Raw genomic sequence first — 16,538 nt, 5'->3', positions numbered from 1 at the left:
TGCAGGACGTGGGGTATAGAAGAAGCGCTGTGGGTTAAACTGGAAAGAGGGAAAGGAAAATGTATCTATATCGGAGTGATATTCAGACCACCCTCACAGTCGGAGGAAATGGACAGGGATTTAATTGAAGACATCCGCAAGATAGCTAGGAAAGGGGAAGTACTACTGATAGGTGACTTCAATATGCCGGATGTTGATTGGGGTGTCCCGACTGCGGGGTCGTCTAGAAGCAAAGAGATCTTAGATTCCCTACAGGAAGAATTGTTCCAGCAGTGGGTAACGGAACCGACGCGGGATGGAGCTCTTCTGGACCTGGTGCTTACGAATGGAGAGTACGTTTCTGACGTCAAGGTGGCAGACCATTTGGCATCTAGTGATCATCGTATGGTATGGTTCAATATTAAAACAGAAGAGAGGACTCATTCGAGATTGAAGGTCCTGGATTTCAAAGGAACTAACTTTGACGAGATGGGGGAATTTCTCAAGGAACAGTTAGCGGATGGGAACAGCTGAAGTATGTAGAACAACAATGGACGAGACTGAAAGTAGTTATATTAAAGGCAACTAACCTTAATGTTAGAGGAAAAGAAGGCTTCTCTGGTACTCGAATGTAGTAGCTGAAAAGATAAGGGGAAGGAGGCTAGCCTTTGCATGTTATAAGACGACTCAGAAAGATGAAGACAGGAGAGAATACCTAAATAAGCGAAGAGAAGCTGGAAAAGCTATCAGGAAAGCGAAGCGTCAAATGGAGGAAAAGATAGCTAATATGGTAAAATTGGGGGATAAGACCTTTTTCAGATATGTAAATAACAAGAGGAAGTGCCATAATAGCATTGTGAGGCTCAAAGCTGAGGAAGAGAAATATGTGGAAGATGATAAGGATAAAGCTGAACTGCTTAACAATTTTAGCTCTGTGTTCACGAATGAAAGACCGGGGGTAGGGCTGCAGAAAACAAAGGCTAAAGGGGTGGATGTATGGTAGACCAAGACCCGTTTACTTCGTGAGGAGCTTGCCAAACTAAAAGTAGACAGAGCGATGGGGCCTGATGGGATACACCCGAGGGTGCTTAAGGAACTCGGCTAGCTGGCTTTCGGCTATTCTTCACTGTTGAGCTGTTTTCTGTGACTGACAGATGGAAGACTGAGCGATGAGTCATTCTTCCTTTTCGATGGAGGTGTGGCCCTCCCTAGGTTGCGAAAGAGTTCAGAAGGCCTCCCGTTGGGGTATAGATGACAAGGAAAGAGACAATATAATATTATCCATTCCTTTCCTAATGAGCACAGAACTAGGTGAAAAGTTTCTGACAAAAAGGTAGGTCTTGAGCAGTTTCTTGATATAATGGTTGGGTGGTGGATTGGCTGGTTTCTAAAGTGTGTGTGTGTGGGGGGGGGGGGGGGGCAGGTCATCCCATCTGCATATAAACCGAGAACATATACAGGAGGAGTATGGAATTACGAGGGTGAATTTCCTTACTATGTTTCAACTACGCCATTATATAAGGTCTTTGCCTGATGTGGTTTTGACACCGCAGACATGGGAAGTATTTCTGACCATCCAGGTCTCTTGGCCCCAGCCTCCTCCCGTTCTTAATATTTGTGCAGGCAAGAGCTTTCTTCGCTGTGAAGTGTGGGGAAAGAGTGTTTGGAGACCTGGGAGAGACAGCCACACTGCTCTGAGAAAAAAAAAAGCGCGAACAAGCAGGGTAGCTCCTTTATCTTGTTAGGAGGTGTTGCAGCCTACAATAGCTCATTGACTGAAGAAGACAGTTGTATCTACATACTTGCTGTATGGTAAGGTGCCTCTTTTGGGAGTCAGTGCACATTCCACTAGAAAGATATCCAAGTTCTGGGCGAATGCTGGGTGGTATCACCTTTGTCAGGTGGCCATTTGGTCCATATTGCATACTTTGCCAAGCATTATAGACTGTATGTGGCCTCATGTCAGGCAGTGGTATTAGGGGCCAAAGTGCTTTAGGAAGGACTTTCTCAGACCCACCCTTCTGTCAGGCTTCTTCCCTGGAAGCACTGGGTTTATGAGCCCTTGGGGCCACTACCGTGGAGCGGCAGTGGCAGGCAAGATCACCTTCAAAGCAGAGATTTATGCTCTTTCTTATTTTCCGTATTTGGATCTGCCTTCCATGTGCAGTGTTTCTCTTTTAAAGCTAGGGGGGATAGCAGTACGAAAGGGTCACATGTGGATTGAGGAACAAAGTCATAGCTTGTATACTATTAACATACTCACATCAGAAATGCGGTTGCCATTGCGATACCATTCAACTGTTGGCTTCAAGGAGGCTTTGGTGAGACAGTGAAGATATCCTGGCTTACTCTCTTCCAGAAAGCTATCTGCAGGCATCTCCAACCATTTAGGAATTGCTGTGGAGAAATATAAACAACAGACATTTGTAGGACTCCAAATTCCTATGCTTCTGTGGTAAGGAGGTCCAATATTATTCCTGGATTTTCTGCAGTCTATATTTTATATCACACTAACATAAGAATCATCTAGAGATTAGGCTATATAAAAGTATATATAAATCTTAGTGTCATAAACAATCTGCCTATTTAACTTCTACACAAGTTGTTACTGCTGTTTTGTTCTCTTGTAAAAACTCACCTACCATGGTAACAAAGAAAAACACTTAACTACCTGTAAGAAGACAATCGGATGAAGACTGAAGCTACAGCACTTTAGAAGTGCACATCTATCTGAGGGTACTATGAGAAATCCCTCACCCATGCCACTGGCTGCTGGTTTTCTAAAATTAACTCCTAAGATGAAGAGCATGGTGACGAAACAACTTAATGATTACCTTGACAAGTTTTCTATTCTCCATGAATCCCAATCTGGCTTCCGGCCCCTTCACAGCACCGAAACCATGCTCATCACTCTACTCAATAATTTTAGGCAGGAAATAGCTCTAGGCAAAAGTATACTGTTGCTACAGTTCGACATGTCGAGTGCTTTTGACATGGTCAACCACAAAATTCTACTCAACCTTCTCGATAACATAGGGATCTGTGGAAATGTTCATAGCTGGATTAAGAGCTTTCTCTCCTCTAGATCTTATCAAGTAATCACCAACTCAGATGTATCACCACCGTGGAAAGCAGACTGTGGAGTCCCTCAAGGCTCACCTCTATCTCCCACACTCTTCAATAAAATGATGATTCCATTGACCAAGACCTTACGTAACTTAGGACTTAACTCGTTTATTTATGCTGATGATGTTACAATTTATATTCCCTTCAGATATGATTTGACCGAGATATCTAATGAAATCAATCACAGTCTGAACACGATGTACTTTTGCGCAACTTCTTTCCAACTAAAACTGAATGCTGAAAAAACGCACTGCCTTATTCTATCATCTCAACACAACAAGTTTAGACCTTCAACCTTAATCACCTCCACCCTTACCCTTCCCATCTCAGAAAGCCTAAAAATATTGGGAGTCACCCTTGACCGCAACCTTTCACTTGAAAGCCAAATAAATTCCACTACATATAAGATGTTCTTCTCGCTGTGGAAACTAAAACGGATAAAACCTTTTTTCCTGAGAGAGGTATTTCGTACCTAATAGTCAATCATTTTATGTCACTTGGATTATTGTAATGGAGTTTACGCAGGATGTAAAGTGCAACTTATTAGGAAACTGCAGACCGCCCAAAACACAGCGGCCAGATTAATCTATGGAAAATCCAAATTTGAAAGTGCCAAACCCCTTCGAGAGAAATTACATTGGCTTCCTGTCAAGGATCGAATCACCTTTAAAATTTGCTCCCTAGTCCATAAAATTCTCTATGGTGAAGTCCCGGGCTACATGACTAATCATTCTACCAAAGTATATCAAATTAGAAACTTCCCTTATTATATATGTAAAAAATTAGATCATATTCATCATACAGTGGTGTCTAATAGTGAATAGTTGTGCAGATTGCTATGCATGTAGCTCAGCCATAAAATAGCATATGACATGCCAGTGGGACCCACCATCATAGCACAAACCTTCCTCCCTGCCTATAATCATTCTACCACCCAGGAATGCATTAAGACTATCCCGTTCATACCTAAACCTTCATTACCCAAGCTGCAACGGTCTTAAGTATAAATCCACATATGCTTCATCCTTTTCCTTCATCAGCTCGCAACTATGGAATGCTCTGCCAAAAACCATAAAAACCATCCAAAACCATCTAGATTTCAAGAAATCTCCTAAGACCATCTTATTTGGTAAAGCCTACCCCAAGGACTCAGCCTGTGTCTCCTTCTTGATACACATCAATTTAATGACAATTTTGGACACATCCACTCTTCCCTCCGCTCCCCTGGTTTCCCTGTTCCTTTCGTTCCTTCCCCATTCTCGCCATTATTTCTTATGTAGGTTTTATCTTGGATTAGCTTAATTTACTATATTGGCGTCTGCCTTTGCGGTACGATGTAAGCCACATTGAGCCTGACAAAGTTGGGAAAATGTGGGGTATAAATGTGATAATAAGTAATAAATAAATAAGATGCCTTTATTCTTAAAGTTTTACTCAGAGTAACATTTCTCCTTACCGTTGACTATAAGGTACCTCTTGAAAGGCTACAGAAGAAATTGGAGGGTCATAGGATAGCAGGAAATGTCCTATTGTGGATTAAAAACTGGTTGAAGGATAGGAAACAGAGAGTGGGGTTAAATGGGCAGCATTCACAATGGAGAAGGGTAGTTAGTGGGGTTCCTCAGGGGTCAATGCTAGGACCGCTGCTTTTTAATATATTTATAAATGATTTAGAGATGGGAGTAACCAGCGACGTAATTAAATTTGCTGATGACACAAAGTTATTCAAAGTCGTTAAATCGCGAGAGGATTGTGAAAAATTACAGAAGCACCTTACGAGACTGGGCGGCTAAATGACAGATGACGTTTAATGTGAGCAAGTGCAAGGTGATGCATGTGGGAAAAAAGAACCCGAATTATAGCTACGTCATGCAAGGTTCCACGTCAGGAGTTACGGACCAAGAAAGGGATCTGGGTGTCGTCGTCGATAACACGCTGAAACCTTCTGCTCAGTGTGCTGCTGCGGCTAGGAAAGCGAATAGAATGTTGGGTATTATTAGGAAAGGTATGGAAAACAGGTGTGAGGATGTTATAATGCCGTTGTATCACTCCATGGTGCGACCGCACCTTGAGTATTATGTTCAATTCTGGTCGCCGCATCTCAAGAAAGATATAGTAGAATTGGAAAAGGTGCAGCGAAGGGCGACTAAAATGATAGCGGGGATGGGACGACTTCCCTATGAAGAAAGACTAAGGAGGCTAGGGCTATTCAGCTTGGAGAAGAGACGGCTGATGGGGAGACATGATAGAGGTATATAAAATAATGAGTGGAGTGGAACAGGTGGATGTGAAGCATCTGTTCACGCTTTCCAAAAATATTAGGACTAGGGGGCATGCGATTAAACTACAGTGTAGTAAATTTAAAACAAATCAGAGAAAATTTTTCTTCACCCAACGTGTAATTAAACTCTGGAATTCATTGCCGGAAAATGTGGTGAAGGCGGTTAGCTTAGCAGAGTTTAAAAAGGGGTTGGACGGTTTCCTAAAGGACAAGTCCATAAACCGCTACTAAACGGACTTGGAAAAATCCAAAATCCCAGGAATAACGTGTATAGAATGTTTGTACGTTTGGGAAGCTTGCCAGGTGCCCTTGGCCTGGATTGGCCGCTGTCGTTGACAAGATGCTGGGCTCGATGGACCCTTGGTCTTTTCCCAGTATGGCATTAATTATGTACTTATGTTTAATGTGAAAAAGTGCAAGGTGATGCATGTGGGAAGAAAGAACCCGAATTATAGCTACGTCATGCAAGGTTCCACGTTAGGAGTTACAGACCAACAAAGGTATCTGGGTATCGTCGCTGATAATACACTGAAACCTTCTGCTCAGTGTGCTGCTGCAGCTAGGAAAGCGAATACAATGTTGGGTATTATTAGGATAGAGAACAGATGTGAGGATGTTATAATGCCGTTGTATTGCTCCATGGTGCGACCGCACCGTGAGTATTGTGTTCAATTCTGGTCGTCACATTTCAAGAAAGATATAGTAGAACTGGAAAAGGTGCAGCGAAGGGCAACAAAAATGATAGTGAGGATGGGACGACTTCCCTATGAAGAAAGACTAAGGAGGTTAGGGCTTTTCAGCTTGGAGAAGAGATGGCTGATGGGAGACATGATAGAGGTATATAAAATAATGAGTGGAGTGGCACAGGTGGATGTGAAGCGTCTGTTTACACTTTCCAAAAATACTAGGACTAGGGGGCATGCGATGAAACTATAGTGTAGTAAATTTAAAACAAATAGGAGAAAATGTTTCTTCACCCAACACGTAATTAAACTTGGAATTCATTGCCGGAGAACGTAGTGAAGGCGGTTAGCTTGGCAGAGTTTTAAAAGGAGTTGGACGGTTTCCTAAAGGATAAGTCCATAGACCGCTACTAAATGGACTTGGGAAAAATCCACAATTTCGGGAATAATTTGTATAAAATGTTTGTACATTTGGGTAGCTTGCCAGGTGCCCTTGACCTGGATTGGCCGCTGTTGAGGACAGGATGCTGGGCTCGACGGACCTTTGGTCTTTTCCCAGTATGCAGCAAACTATCTTTAAAGCATTTTAAAACTGTAAATTAAAACATGGCTTTTCCAGCAAGCCTACTAAATTGAACTTGGGGGTGATTGTGTCTGACAACCTTAAAGCTTTCAAACAGGTAGAAAAAGCGACGGTCAAAGCCAGAAGGATGCTTGGGTACATAAAGAGAGGCATGACCAGCAGGAAAAAGGAGGTGATAGTGCAGTTGTATAAGCCTCTGGTGAGGTCTCATTTGGAGTACTGTGTGCAGTTCTGGAGACCACACCTACAGAAAGATATATACAGGATGGAGTCGGTCCAGAGGGCGGCTACGAAATTAGTAAGCGGTCTTGAATACAGAAATTATAGGGACAGGCTTATGAACCTCAACATGTACATGCTGGAAGAGAGGAGGGAGAGAGGAAACATGAGACATTTAAATATCTCAAGGTCATTTATGTACAGGAAGAGAGCCTTTTTCAAATGAAGGAGAGCTCTGGAATGAGGGGGCATATGACAAAGTTAAGAGTGAATAGGCTTAGGAGTAACCTAAGGAAGTATTATTTCGCAGAAAGGGTGGTGGAGGCGTGGAATGGCCTCCCGGTGGAGATGGTGGAGTCGAGGACTATTCCAGAATTTTAAAAGGCATGGGATAAGCATGTGGGATCGCTTAGGAACAGGAAGAATTAGGGGTAACAGAGGATGGGCAACTGGATGGGTCACGTGGCCTTAATCTGCCGTCATGTTTCTATGAAATGGATTAAGACATGCTTGACACCACCGTGTACCATCTGTTTGCTGGGATGAATGTTTGACTTTCCTGTTATACCACTTTGCCCTACTTGTTAGTTAAAGCAGTATAGCAAGTCTCGAATAAATAAAAAAAATATTAGTCACAGCTCTGGTCCCAGCTCCACATATTCCCTATCATGAGAACATCACTTTAAATCAGTGCTTCTTGTCTTCTGTTGCGTGGCTTATCAATCCTAACTAGAAAGTAAGCTTCAACAAGCAGAAACCGTTTCATGTCTTCCCATAAAATGCACAAAGCCAATGAACAGTAGAAGTGTCCCCCTAACAACGGTCCATAACACAGCAACGAAAATGAGAAGGGGGCAGACCAACGTAGTTCCAAAACAGGTGGTTTATTGAAGAAAAGCGATAAAATGACAACGCAGTCCCGCGCTTTGGCGCCACGTGCACCTGCTTCAGGAGTCAAATAAATTGTTTCAGCCACAGATGACAAAATGCAAACGTGAGAGTATAAAATTCCAAAGATACAGCATCCGAAGTGCTGAGAAACCAATTGTCAAAGTAGAGATGCATGTCTATTCACACACTTCTCTACTTCGGCACTTCATTTGTCAGCACTTCAGATGCTGTATCTTTGGAGGTTTTTGCTCTCGCATCTGCATTTTGTCATCTGTGGCTGAAACAATTTGACTCCTAAAGCAGGCACATGTGGCGCTGAATCGCAGGACTGTATCAAGTCATTTTATTGTGTTTCTTCAATAAACCACTTATTTTAGAAACACACTAGTCTGCCCCCTTCTTCTCGTTTTTGTTCACATAAAGCGCTGCACACACATTAGTGCTACACAGATAAATAGCTCCAGAGCAACCCAAAGAATTTAAACTCGGGACTCCCACCCTGTCAGACTGTCATAGTAATGCTTGAATGTTTTCACTTATATACACTGTCAGCTGGCACATTTGCTTATTTCTGATCTGAGGAAGAAGGGCGACCTTCGAAAGCTAATCAAGAAATGTATTAAGTTATGTCCAATAAAAAAGGTATCATCTTATTTTCTTTTCCATGTTTTATTTTGTTTGATTTCTATTGATAACTCGGGACTAGAAATTCAACAGTGAAAATCTACACTTATGAGTGAACTTTTTTCACTAAACTGAATCACCTCTCGGTCCCTCCTACTACTATTTTCAGAACAGCAAACAGATATCTCAGATCAACCTGCTGTTTTTACTGTGAAATTACTTCAGGAAGCATGGTGTTTTGGGGACTACCACTGACCCTTGATGCAGGCATCATGCCGACACACGTGCCGTCAGGTCCTTCAATAAAATCTGCATCTTTTGAAATTTGGACAACAACAACAATCATTTCTAAAGCGCTACTAGGGATACGCAGCGCTGTACAATTCAAACATAGAAGGACAGTCCCTGCTCAAAGAGCTTACAATCTAAAAGACAAGAGAACAATCTAGAGGACGAGTGAACAGTTAATCTGATAGGGTGGATAGATTCGGGTATTTTATATTTCTCGAGCGGTTAAGCGCCGAAGGCAGCATTGAAGAGGTGAATTTTAAGCAGAGATTTGAAGATGGGGAGGGAGGGGGCATGGCGTATGGGTAAAGGAAGATTATTCCAGGCATAGGGTGAGGCAAGGCAGAATGAGCGGAGCCTGGAGTTGGCAGTAGTGGAGAAGGGTACTGAGAGAAGGGCTTTGTCCTGTGAGCGGAGGATGCAGGCGGGAACATAGGGGGAGATGAGGGTGGAGAGGTAGTGAGGAGCCGCAGACTGAGCGCATTTGTAGGTAAGGAGGAGGAGCTTGAATTGTATGCGATATCTGATCGGAAGCCAATGAAGTGATTTAAGGAGAGGGGTGGTATGAGTATATCGGTTTTGGCGGAATATAAGACGAGCAGCAGAATTCTGAACGGATTGAAGGGGGGATAGATGGCCGAGTGGGAGGCCGGTGAGGAGTAAGTTGCAGTAATCGAGGCGAGAGGTAATGAGAGCATGGACGAGAGTTCTGGTGGTATGCTCAGAGAGGAAAGGGCGAATTTTGCTGATATTGAGGAGGAAGAAGCGACAGGTCTTGGCAGTCTGTTGGATATGTGCAGAGAAGGAGAGGGAGGAGTCGAAGGTGACTCCGAGGTTGCGGGCAGATGGGACGGGGAGGATGAGGGTGTTATCAACAGAGATAGAGAGTGGAGGAAGAGGAGAAGTGGGTTTAGGAGGAAAGACAAGGAGCTCGGTCTTGGACATGTTCAGCTTCAGGTGGCGGTTGGACATCCATGCCGCAATGTCGGATAAACAGGCCGATACCTTGGTCTGAGTCTCCGCAGTGATGTCAGGTGTGGAGAAGTATAGCTGGGTGTCATCAGCATAAAGATGATACTGAAAACCATGAGACGAGATCAGCGAGCCCAGGGAAGAGGTGTAGATTGAGAAGAGAAGGGGTCCAAGGACAGAACCCTGGGGAACTCCAACAGATAGTGGGATGGGAGTGGAGGAAGATCCATGGGAGTGTACCCTGAAGGTGCAGTGGGAGAGATAAGAGGAGAACCAGGAGAGGACAGGGCCTTGGAACCCAAAAGAGGACAGCGTGGCAAGAAGTAAGTCATGATTGACAGTGTCAAACGCGGCGGAAAGATCGAGGAGGATGAGGATGGAGTAGTGACCTCTGGATTTGGCCAGGAGCAGGTCATTGCAAACTTTAGAGAGTGCCGTTTCAGTGGAGTGCAGAGGGCGAACACCGGATTGAAGTGGATCGAGGATGGCGTGAGAGGAGAGAAAATCAAGGCAGCGGCTATGAACGGCGCGCGCTCAAGTATTTTGGAAAGGAAGGGTAAAAGAGAAATGGGGCGGTAGTTGGAGGGGCAGGTAGGGTCAAGTGAAGGTTTTTTGAGGAGAGGTGTGACAACGGCGTGCTTGAAGGTGTCGGGGACAGTTGCAGTGGAGAGAGAGAGGTTGAGGATGCGACAGATGGCGGGGGTGACGGTATGGGAGATGGTGTTGAGTAGGTTGGTGGGGATGGGATCAGAGGAACAGGTGGTGCATTTCGAGGAGGAAAGAAGGCGGGAAGTTTCATCCTCGGTGATCTCAGGGAAGGAGGAGAAAGAGACCTGGGTAGGTTGGATGGGGGAGAGGGTTAGAGGGTGAAGAGGAGGTGGTGGCTTGGTCGTGAACTCAAGGTTGATCTTTTGCACTTTGTCGCGGAAATAGTCGGTCAGTGATTGAGGAGAGAGAGAAGGGGGAGTAGGAGCGGGGGGCACTTTTAGGAGGGAGTTAAGGGTGGTGAAGAGACGACGAGGGTTGGAGCTGAGAGAATTGGTCAATTGTGTGTAATAGTCCTGTTTTGCACGGAATAGGGAGGAGTGGAGGGAGGATAGCATGAATTTGTAGTGGAGGAAGTCTGAAAGGGCACGAGATTTCCTCCAGAGGCGCTCAGCGGATCGGGTGCAGGAGCGAAGGTAACGGATGCAAGGAGTCAGCCAGGGCTGGGGATTGGTGCGTTTTGTGGGACGGGAGATTGATGGTGCAAGGGTATCCAACGCAGAGGAGAGAGCGGTATTGTAAGCGGAGACCGCTTTGTCGACAGTTGTGGAGAACGTGATGGAGGGGAGGAGATTAGAGATAGTAGATGATAAGGTGGAGGGGTCAATAGCCTGGAGGTTCATGGAGGTGGTGGTTAAAGTTGGACGGGGTGAAGGGGGGGGGGTGAAGAAGTGTGAATGTGATCAGGTGATGGTCGGAGAGAGGAAGAGCTGAGACGTGGAAATTGGAGGGTGAGCCGGAGGAGGAGAGGACGAGGTCAAGACAATGGCCGTCACGGTGAGTAGGGGTGGTGGAGCACAGCTGGAGGTTGAAGGAGGATGTTAGGGTGAGGAACTTAGAAGCATTGGGGTCAGATAGGTCATCAGCATGTACGTTAAAGTCTCCGAGAATGAGGGACGGAGATGAGGGGTCAAGAAAGACAGAGAGCCAAGCATCAAAGTCAGTAAGGAAGGAAGGGAAGGATTTATCAGGGGGGCGGTAAATGACTGCCACTCTGAGTGGTAATGGGTAGAATAGCCGAATGGAATGGGCTTCAAAGGATGAGAAGCAGTGAGACTGCAGAAGGTGGAGGGGTTGGAAACTACAGGAGGGTGAGAGTAGTAGCCCAACACCTCCACCGCGGCCAACTGGGCGGGGCATGTGGGAGAAGAGATAGCTCCCATGGCAGAGGGCTGCAACTGAGGCAGAGTCTTCCGGGGAGATCCAGGTTTCGGTTAGGGCGAGCAGTTGAAGGGAGCGAGAGATAAAGAGATCGTGGGTGAGAGGCAGTTTGTTGCAGACTGAGTGGGCATTCCACAAAGCGCATGAGAAGGGGAGGGAGGAGGGGGGAAGGAGGGGAATAGAGACGAGATTGGAGACGTCCCGGGATCGACTGCCTTTGTACCATCTTTGGGGCCACTGAACTATTTCCCTGTGCCTTTAAATGAACCAACTGTTTTTCCATTAAAGTTTTTCATAGACATTGATTATAGGTTGTCTTCATTTTTTTTTAAATATATGTAGAAATTGTTTAGAAAATAGGCACATAGATTAAGATCCTACAAAATATTTGTAGTTTCCAACGCCTAGAAGTAGTTTAACACAGCCATTTTAAAAGGTTTTGATAGTCCATCATCCAACTACATGCAACGTCTAAAATGCATCACAACCAGCTAATACAATTTATGATCTGCTCATACAAATAAATGCATGGAGCTCATGACCTAAATAGCAATGGACATGACAGCCTTCAATTTCTGAAGCAGCATTTTTTTAGGCGAGTGCTTAATGATGCAGTGACTAACAGCGATATGAGGGCACCTGCTTTCACCAGGCTCATAAATCCGGATGTTAACCAAGCACTGGTGGTGCCTTATCACTTGAAATCATCCCCAATTTCTTGCTGTAATGAACAAAGCTGTGACTGACAAAACATTTCCTTGACAGGGTTCAATGCATCTATTGCCTTTGTGGCTGCCAAAATTAGTCTGCAGTAAAGGAACTGTTCCTAGATGAAATGCCAAGTTACTTACTTGTAGGTGGTGTCCTGCTCACCAATGGTTAATGTTTCAATGGAGTCTGAAGTGGGAAAGCTTTTCTAGCTTAGATTTATCTAGACACTCTTGAGAGGCCTATTTGTTCATGAGAATCACTTCCAACTAGAAACTGGAGGAAGGCTGACAATCGCTCAAAAGCACTTGGTTCGGGATAAGGTATCTTTCAAAGATATCACCAAAACAGGGAAGGCAGGGTATCCCGATACTGAGGTTTCAAAAGAGACCACAGTAGATCAGGTGTCCTTAAATAAAAATAAAAATCAGACAAAAGATTGCAAATTAATACTGTCAAGTACGGAGCATGATGTAAATAGGAACAACAAACATACTTTGAAATGTCTATATGCGAAGGCCAGAAGCCTAAGAAATAAGATGGAAGAGTTAGAATATATTGCACTAAATGAAAAATTAGATATAATAGGCATCTCTGAGACCTGGTGGAAGGAGGATAACCAGTGGGACACTGTCATACCGGGGCACAAATTATATCATAGCAATAGGGTGGATCGAATTGGTGGACGGGTAGCATTGTGTATTAACGAGAGCCTTGAATCAAATAGATTGAAAATTCTGCAGGAAACAAAACACTTCTTGGCATCACTGTGGGAAAAGGATAGTGATAGGAGTGTACTACTGTCCGCCTGGCCAGGATGAACAGACGGATGCAGAAATGTTAAAGGAAATTAGGGATGCAAACAAACTGGGCAACACTATAATAATGGGTGATTTCAATTACCTCGATATTGACTGGGTAAATCTAACATCAGGGCACGCTAGGGAGGTAAAATTCCTTGACGAAATCAAGGATTGCTTTATGGAGCAGCTGGTAAAGGAATTGATGAGAGAAGGAAAAATTCTTGACCTAGTCCTTAGTGGAGCGCATGATTTGGTGCGGGAGGTAATGGTGCTGGGGCTGCTTGATAACAGTGATTATAATATGATCGGATTTAATATTAGCTTTGAAGTAGGTTTACATAGAAAATCAAATATGTTAGCATTTAACTTTTAAAAGGAGACTATGATAAAATGAGAAGAACAGTGAAAAAAAAACCAAAAACTTAGAGGTGCGGCTGCGAGGGTCAAAAATTTACATCAGGCATGGATGCTGTTCAAAAACACCATCCTGGAAGCCCAGGCCAAATATATTCTGCATAAAGGAGGGTGGGGACTTCCGGTTGGGCTATGGAGTAACGAAGTCACACGGGAGAGCTGCTCCAGGACACCCGAACATCTTGCACTCAAAACCCCAGAAGCTTAGCTGAGATTGGGAGGCAGAGCCGGTGGTGGGAGGCGGGGGCTAGTGCTGGGCAGACTTATACAGTCTGTGCCCTGACAATGGCAGATACAAATCAAGGTAAGGTATACACAAAAAGTAGCACACGTGAAATTATCTTGTTGGGCAGACTAGATGGACCGTGCAGGTCTTTTTCTGCCGAAATCTACTATGTTATGAAACGCCACCCTTCTCTGAAGTGCAGCAGGGAAATTAGTATATAATCTGACCACGCATTGAGAGTGTACGGCAAGGTGCTTAGTGAGGAGCTGAATGGTGACTAAAGCGACATGAAAAGACTTGAACGATAAGGCGCAAACAGGAGAAGCCAAAATGGCAGACAGAGGAGCGCCGTCTTCGCCGACCCCCAGCTCCTTATGGGCGGCCGAAATCACAGAGGAGGTCAAAGCGGCAGAGGAACAGGCAGTGGGACAAAAATTACAGCTAACACTTGATAAGTTGGATGGTATGGAAGAAAGACATGTGGCTTTGGTCACAGAGTTGAAGGCGACACAGCAGCAGCTGGGTCAAGCAGAGGAGGAAATCCAAAAGATAACGTCAGAGCAACCAAAGATGGCAGCGCGTCTTTCAGAGGTGGAAGACAAATTAGAAGACCTTGAGAACCGCTCCAGAAGAAACAACTTGAGGTTTGTGGGGCTCCCAGAGACTTTAACAGACAGAAATCTTTGCAAGTTCCTGGAGACATGGCTGCCCTCAGCATTGTCATTACCGGATCTAGTGGGAGCCCTGAAGATAGAAAGAGCTCACAGGCAGGGGCAGAGGAGAGAAGTTGTAGAGAGACCTCGAGAGGTCATATTTAAGCTTCTTAATTATGCCCATAAAATGGAGTTATTACAGTCCCTGAGAGTGGGGAAAAATCTTGAGTATAATAATTCCAAAGTCTTATGCTTCCAGGATTACTCCACGAAAGTTTCAGCAGCAAGAAAGGAGTTTGTGCCCATATGCTCTAAACTGTTCAGTCTAAAATACAGGTTCAGCCTATTGTATCTGGCGAAATTGAAGTTGATAGACAATGGGAAAGTGATCTTTTTTTATAAAGTTCAGGAAGCTAAGGCTTATGTGGAGAAGCTTGAACCGGCAGCGACAGCGTCAACTGAATGAGGATTGGAGTCAGCAGAAGAAGGACATTCACAAGGGCGTTTTTCTAAGGGAGGACAGAGGACGCTGAGGCTCCCACTGTACTGGGGGTGAGACTTTATTTGAATCGGTAAGGACTAAAAGGTATTGGTGTGATGTTAACTGGGAAAGTCAAAACTACTGGACTTCTATTGTTGGAGAACTTTGCACGGACTACTGTGGTAATAAACACAATAGATATACTACTGTTGGCGAAATATGGAGATAAAAAGGTTGGAGGGAAGGACTGAGGATTAGCTTCCTCCACATCGCTTTCGGATGTTCTGAGCTCAGAGACTGGAAGTCAGCTGCTGAGAAGCAGGCGCTGGGTAAAATGTGGGAGGAGATAGAGGGAGGTGGGGAAGGTGGTTGATATGGGGGGAAAGGAAGTTAAGGGAGGGGGGGAGGGAGGGTAGAGAAAGGTTCCTTCAGATTGAAAGGTTGTAGTGCTGCGGAGCTCTTTGCTATCAGGTGTATCAGGAAAGAGTAGTCCTATTATGGTGGGGGTACTGGAGGGGTGGAAGCTGGGACACTCCTCTGGTGTGAATGGAAGTAGCAAGTGGAATGAAGGCCTATGGTTGATTGAGGAATGACTGCTTTGAATATTGTTACTTGGAATGTAGGGGGTATACACTCTCCTATAAAGAGGCAAAAGTTGCTAAAAGTACTTAACGACCAGAATGCCACAATAGCCTTCTTGCAAGAGACACATTTATCGCATATGGAACATGAGAAATTGAAGCGATGGTGGGTGGGTGAAATTTTTGATTCGCCAGCAATGAGTGGGAAAGGAGGAGTGGTAACATTAGAGAAGGAATACATGTCCATCTGCCTCAACCTGTTCCAGTCTACTTGATCCAGCGTGTTACAGCCTGCCTGCTCCAGCTACTCCCTTACTCCAGGCCCTCTCCTCCAGCCAGCTTACTCCAGTCTGCCTGATACAGCCTGTTCCAGTCCGTCTGCTTCAGCTTGTCCCAGCCTGTTCCAGTCTGTCTGCATCAGCTTGTCCTAGTCCGCCAGCTCCTGCTTCAAACCACTCCAGCCTGCCACTCAACCTGACTACTAGCCAATCATTGACTTACCATCAATCACCTGACTGTCTACCACCCACCCTGAAACCCGCCTGCCTCCCAGCCCATCCTCCTACCAGCTCATCACTCTCCTGCCCGACTGCTTACCCTCACCTGCCTGTCTCCCAGCCCACCTACCTTCCCTTTGAACACCTCAGTCACTACCCATGGCCCCCATTCACATCCTATTCCTTGCCCTGTCCCTCCCTAATCTTTTCTCCCTCTCACCGCTGTCTTCCACACGATCTCACTACCCATCCCTGTCCTCTTCCGCCCTCCCCTACCTACCCCTGTCCCCCACCACCTCTCCATCCCTACTGTCTTCCTCCTCCTTCCTAGCTCTCAACCTTCAACACCTCCTTCCTGCCATGAACCCTTCCCCTTTCCTCCTAAGCGCATCCCGTCTTCGTCGCCCTTCCTCACCCACCCTTCTCCGCACTCTCTTGCTCCTCCTCCTGCTATCCGCGGGTGACATCAATCCCAACCCAGGTCCCCCACACCTGTCCTCGTCCTCATCTCATCTATGCAAACGATCCCGCGATATCTCCAATCTCATCCCTATTCCCCTCCTCCCTCCCCTTCTCGTGTGCCCTGTGGAACGCCCACTCAAT

General features: G+C 45.3%; 1 protein-coding gene across 2 annotated transcripts in view; it reads right to left on the bottom strand.

Annotated features, from left to right (window-relative positions):
- Positions 1-16,538, bottom strand: part of PTK7 (protein tyrosine kinase 7 (inactive)) — a 370,128-nt gene that overhangs the window by 186,039 nt on the left and 167,551 nt on the right. For both annotated transcript variants that reach the window (XM_030195698.1, XM_030195699.1), the window contains exon 8: positions 2,243-2,376. In XM_030195698.1, the coding sequence (XP_030051558.1) occupies positions 2,243-2,376 (134 nt within the window). The remainder of the gene's footprint in view (positions 1-2,242; positions 2,377-16,538) is intronic.

This window comes from Microcaecilia unicolor, chromosome 3 (assembly GCF_901765095.1).
Source record: "Microcaecilia unicolor chromosome 3, aMicUni1.1, whole genome shotgun sequence".
NCBI classification, from domain to species: domain Eukaryota; kingdom Metazoa; phylum Chordata; class Amphibia; order Gymnophiona; family Siphonopidae; genus Microcaecilia; species Microcaecilia unicolor.
This window is presented reverse-complemented; position numbering and strand designations above follow the sequence as displayed.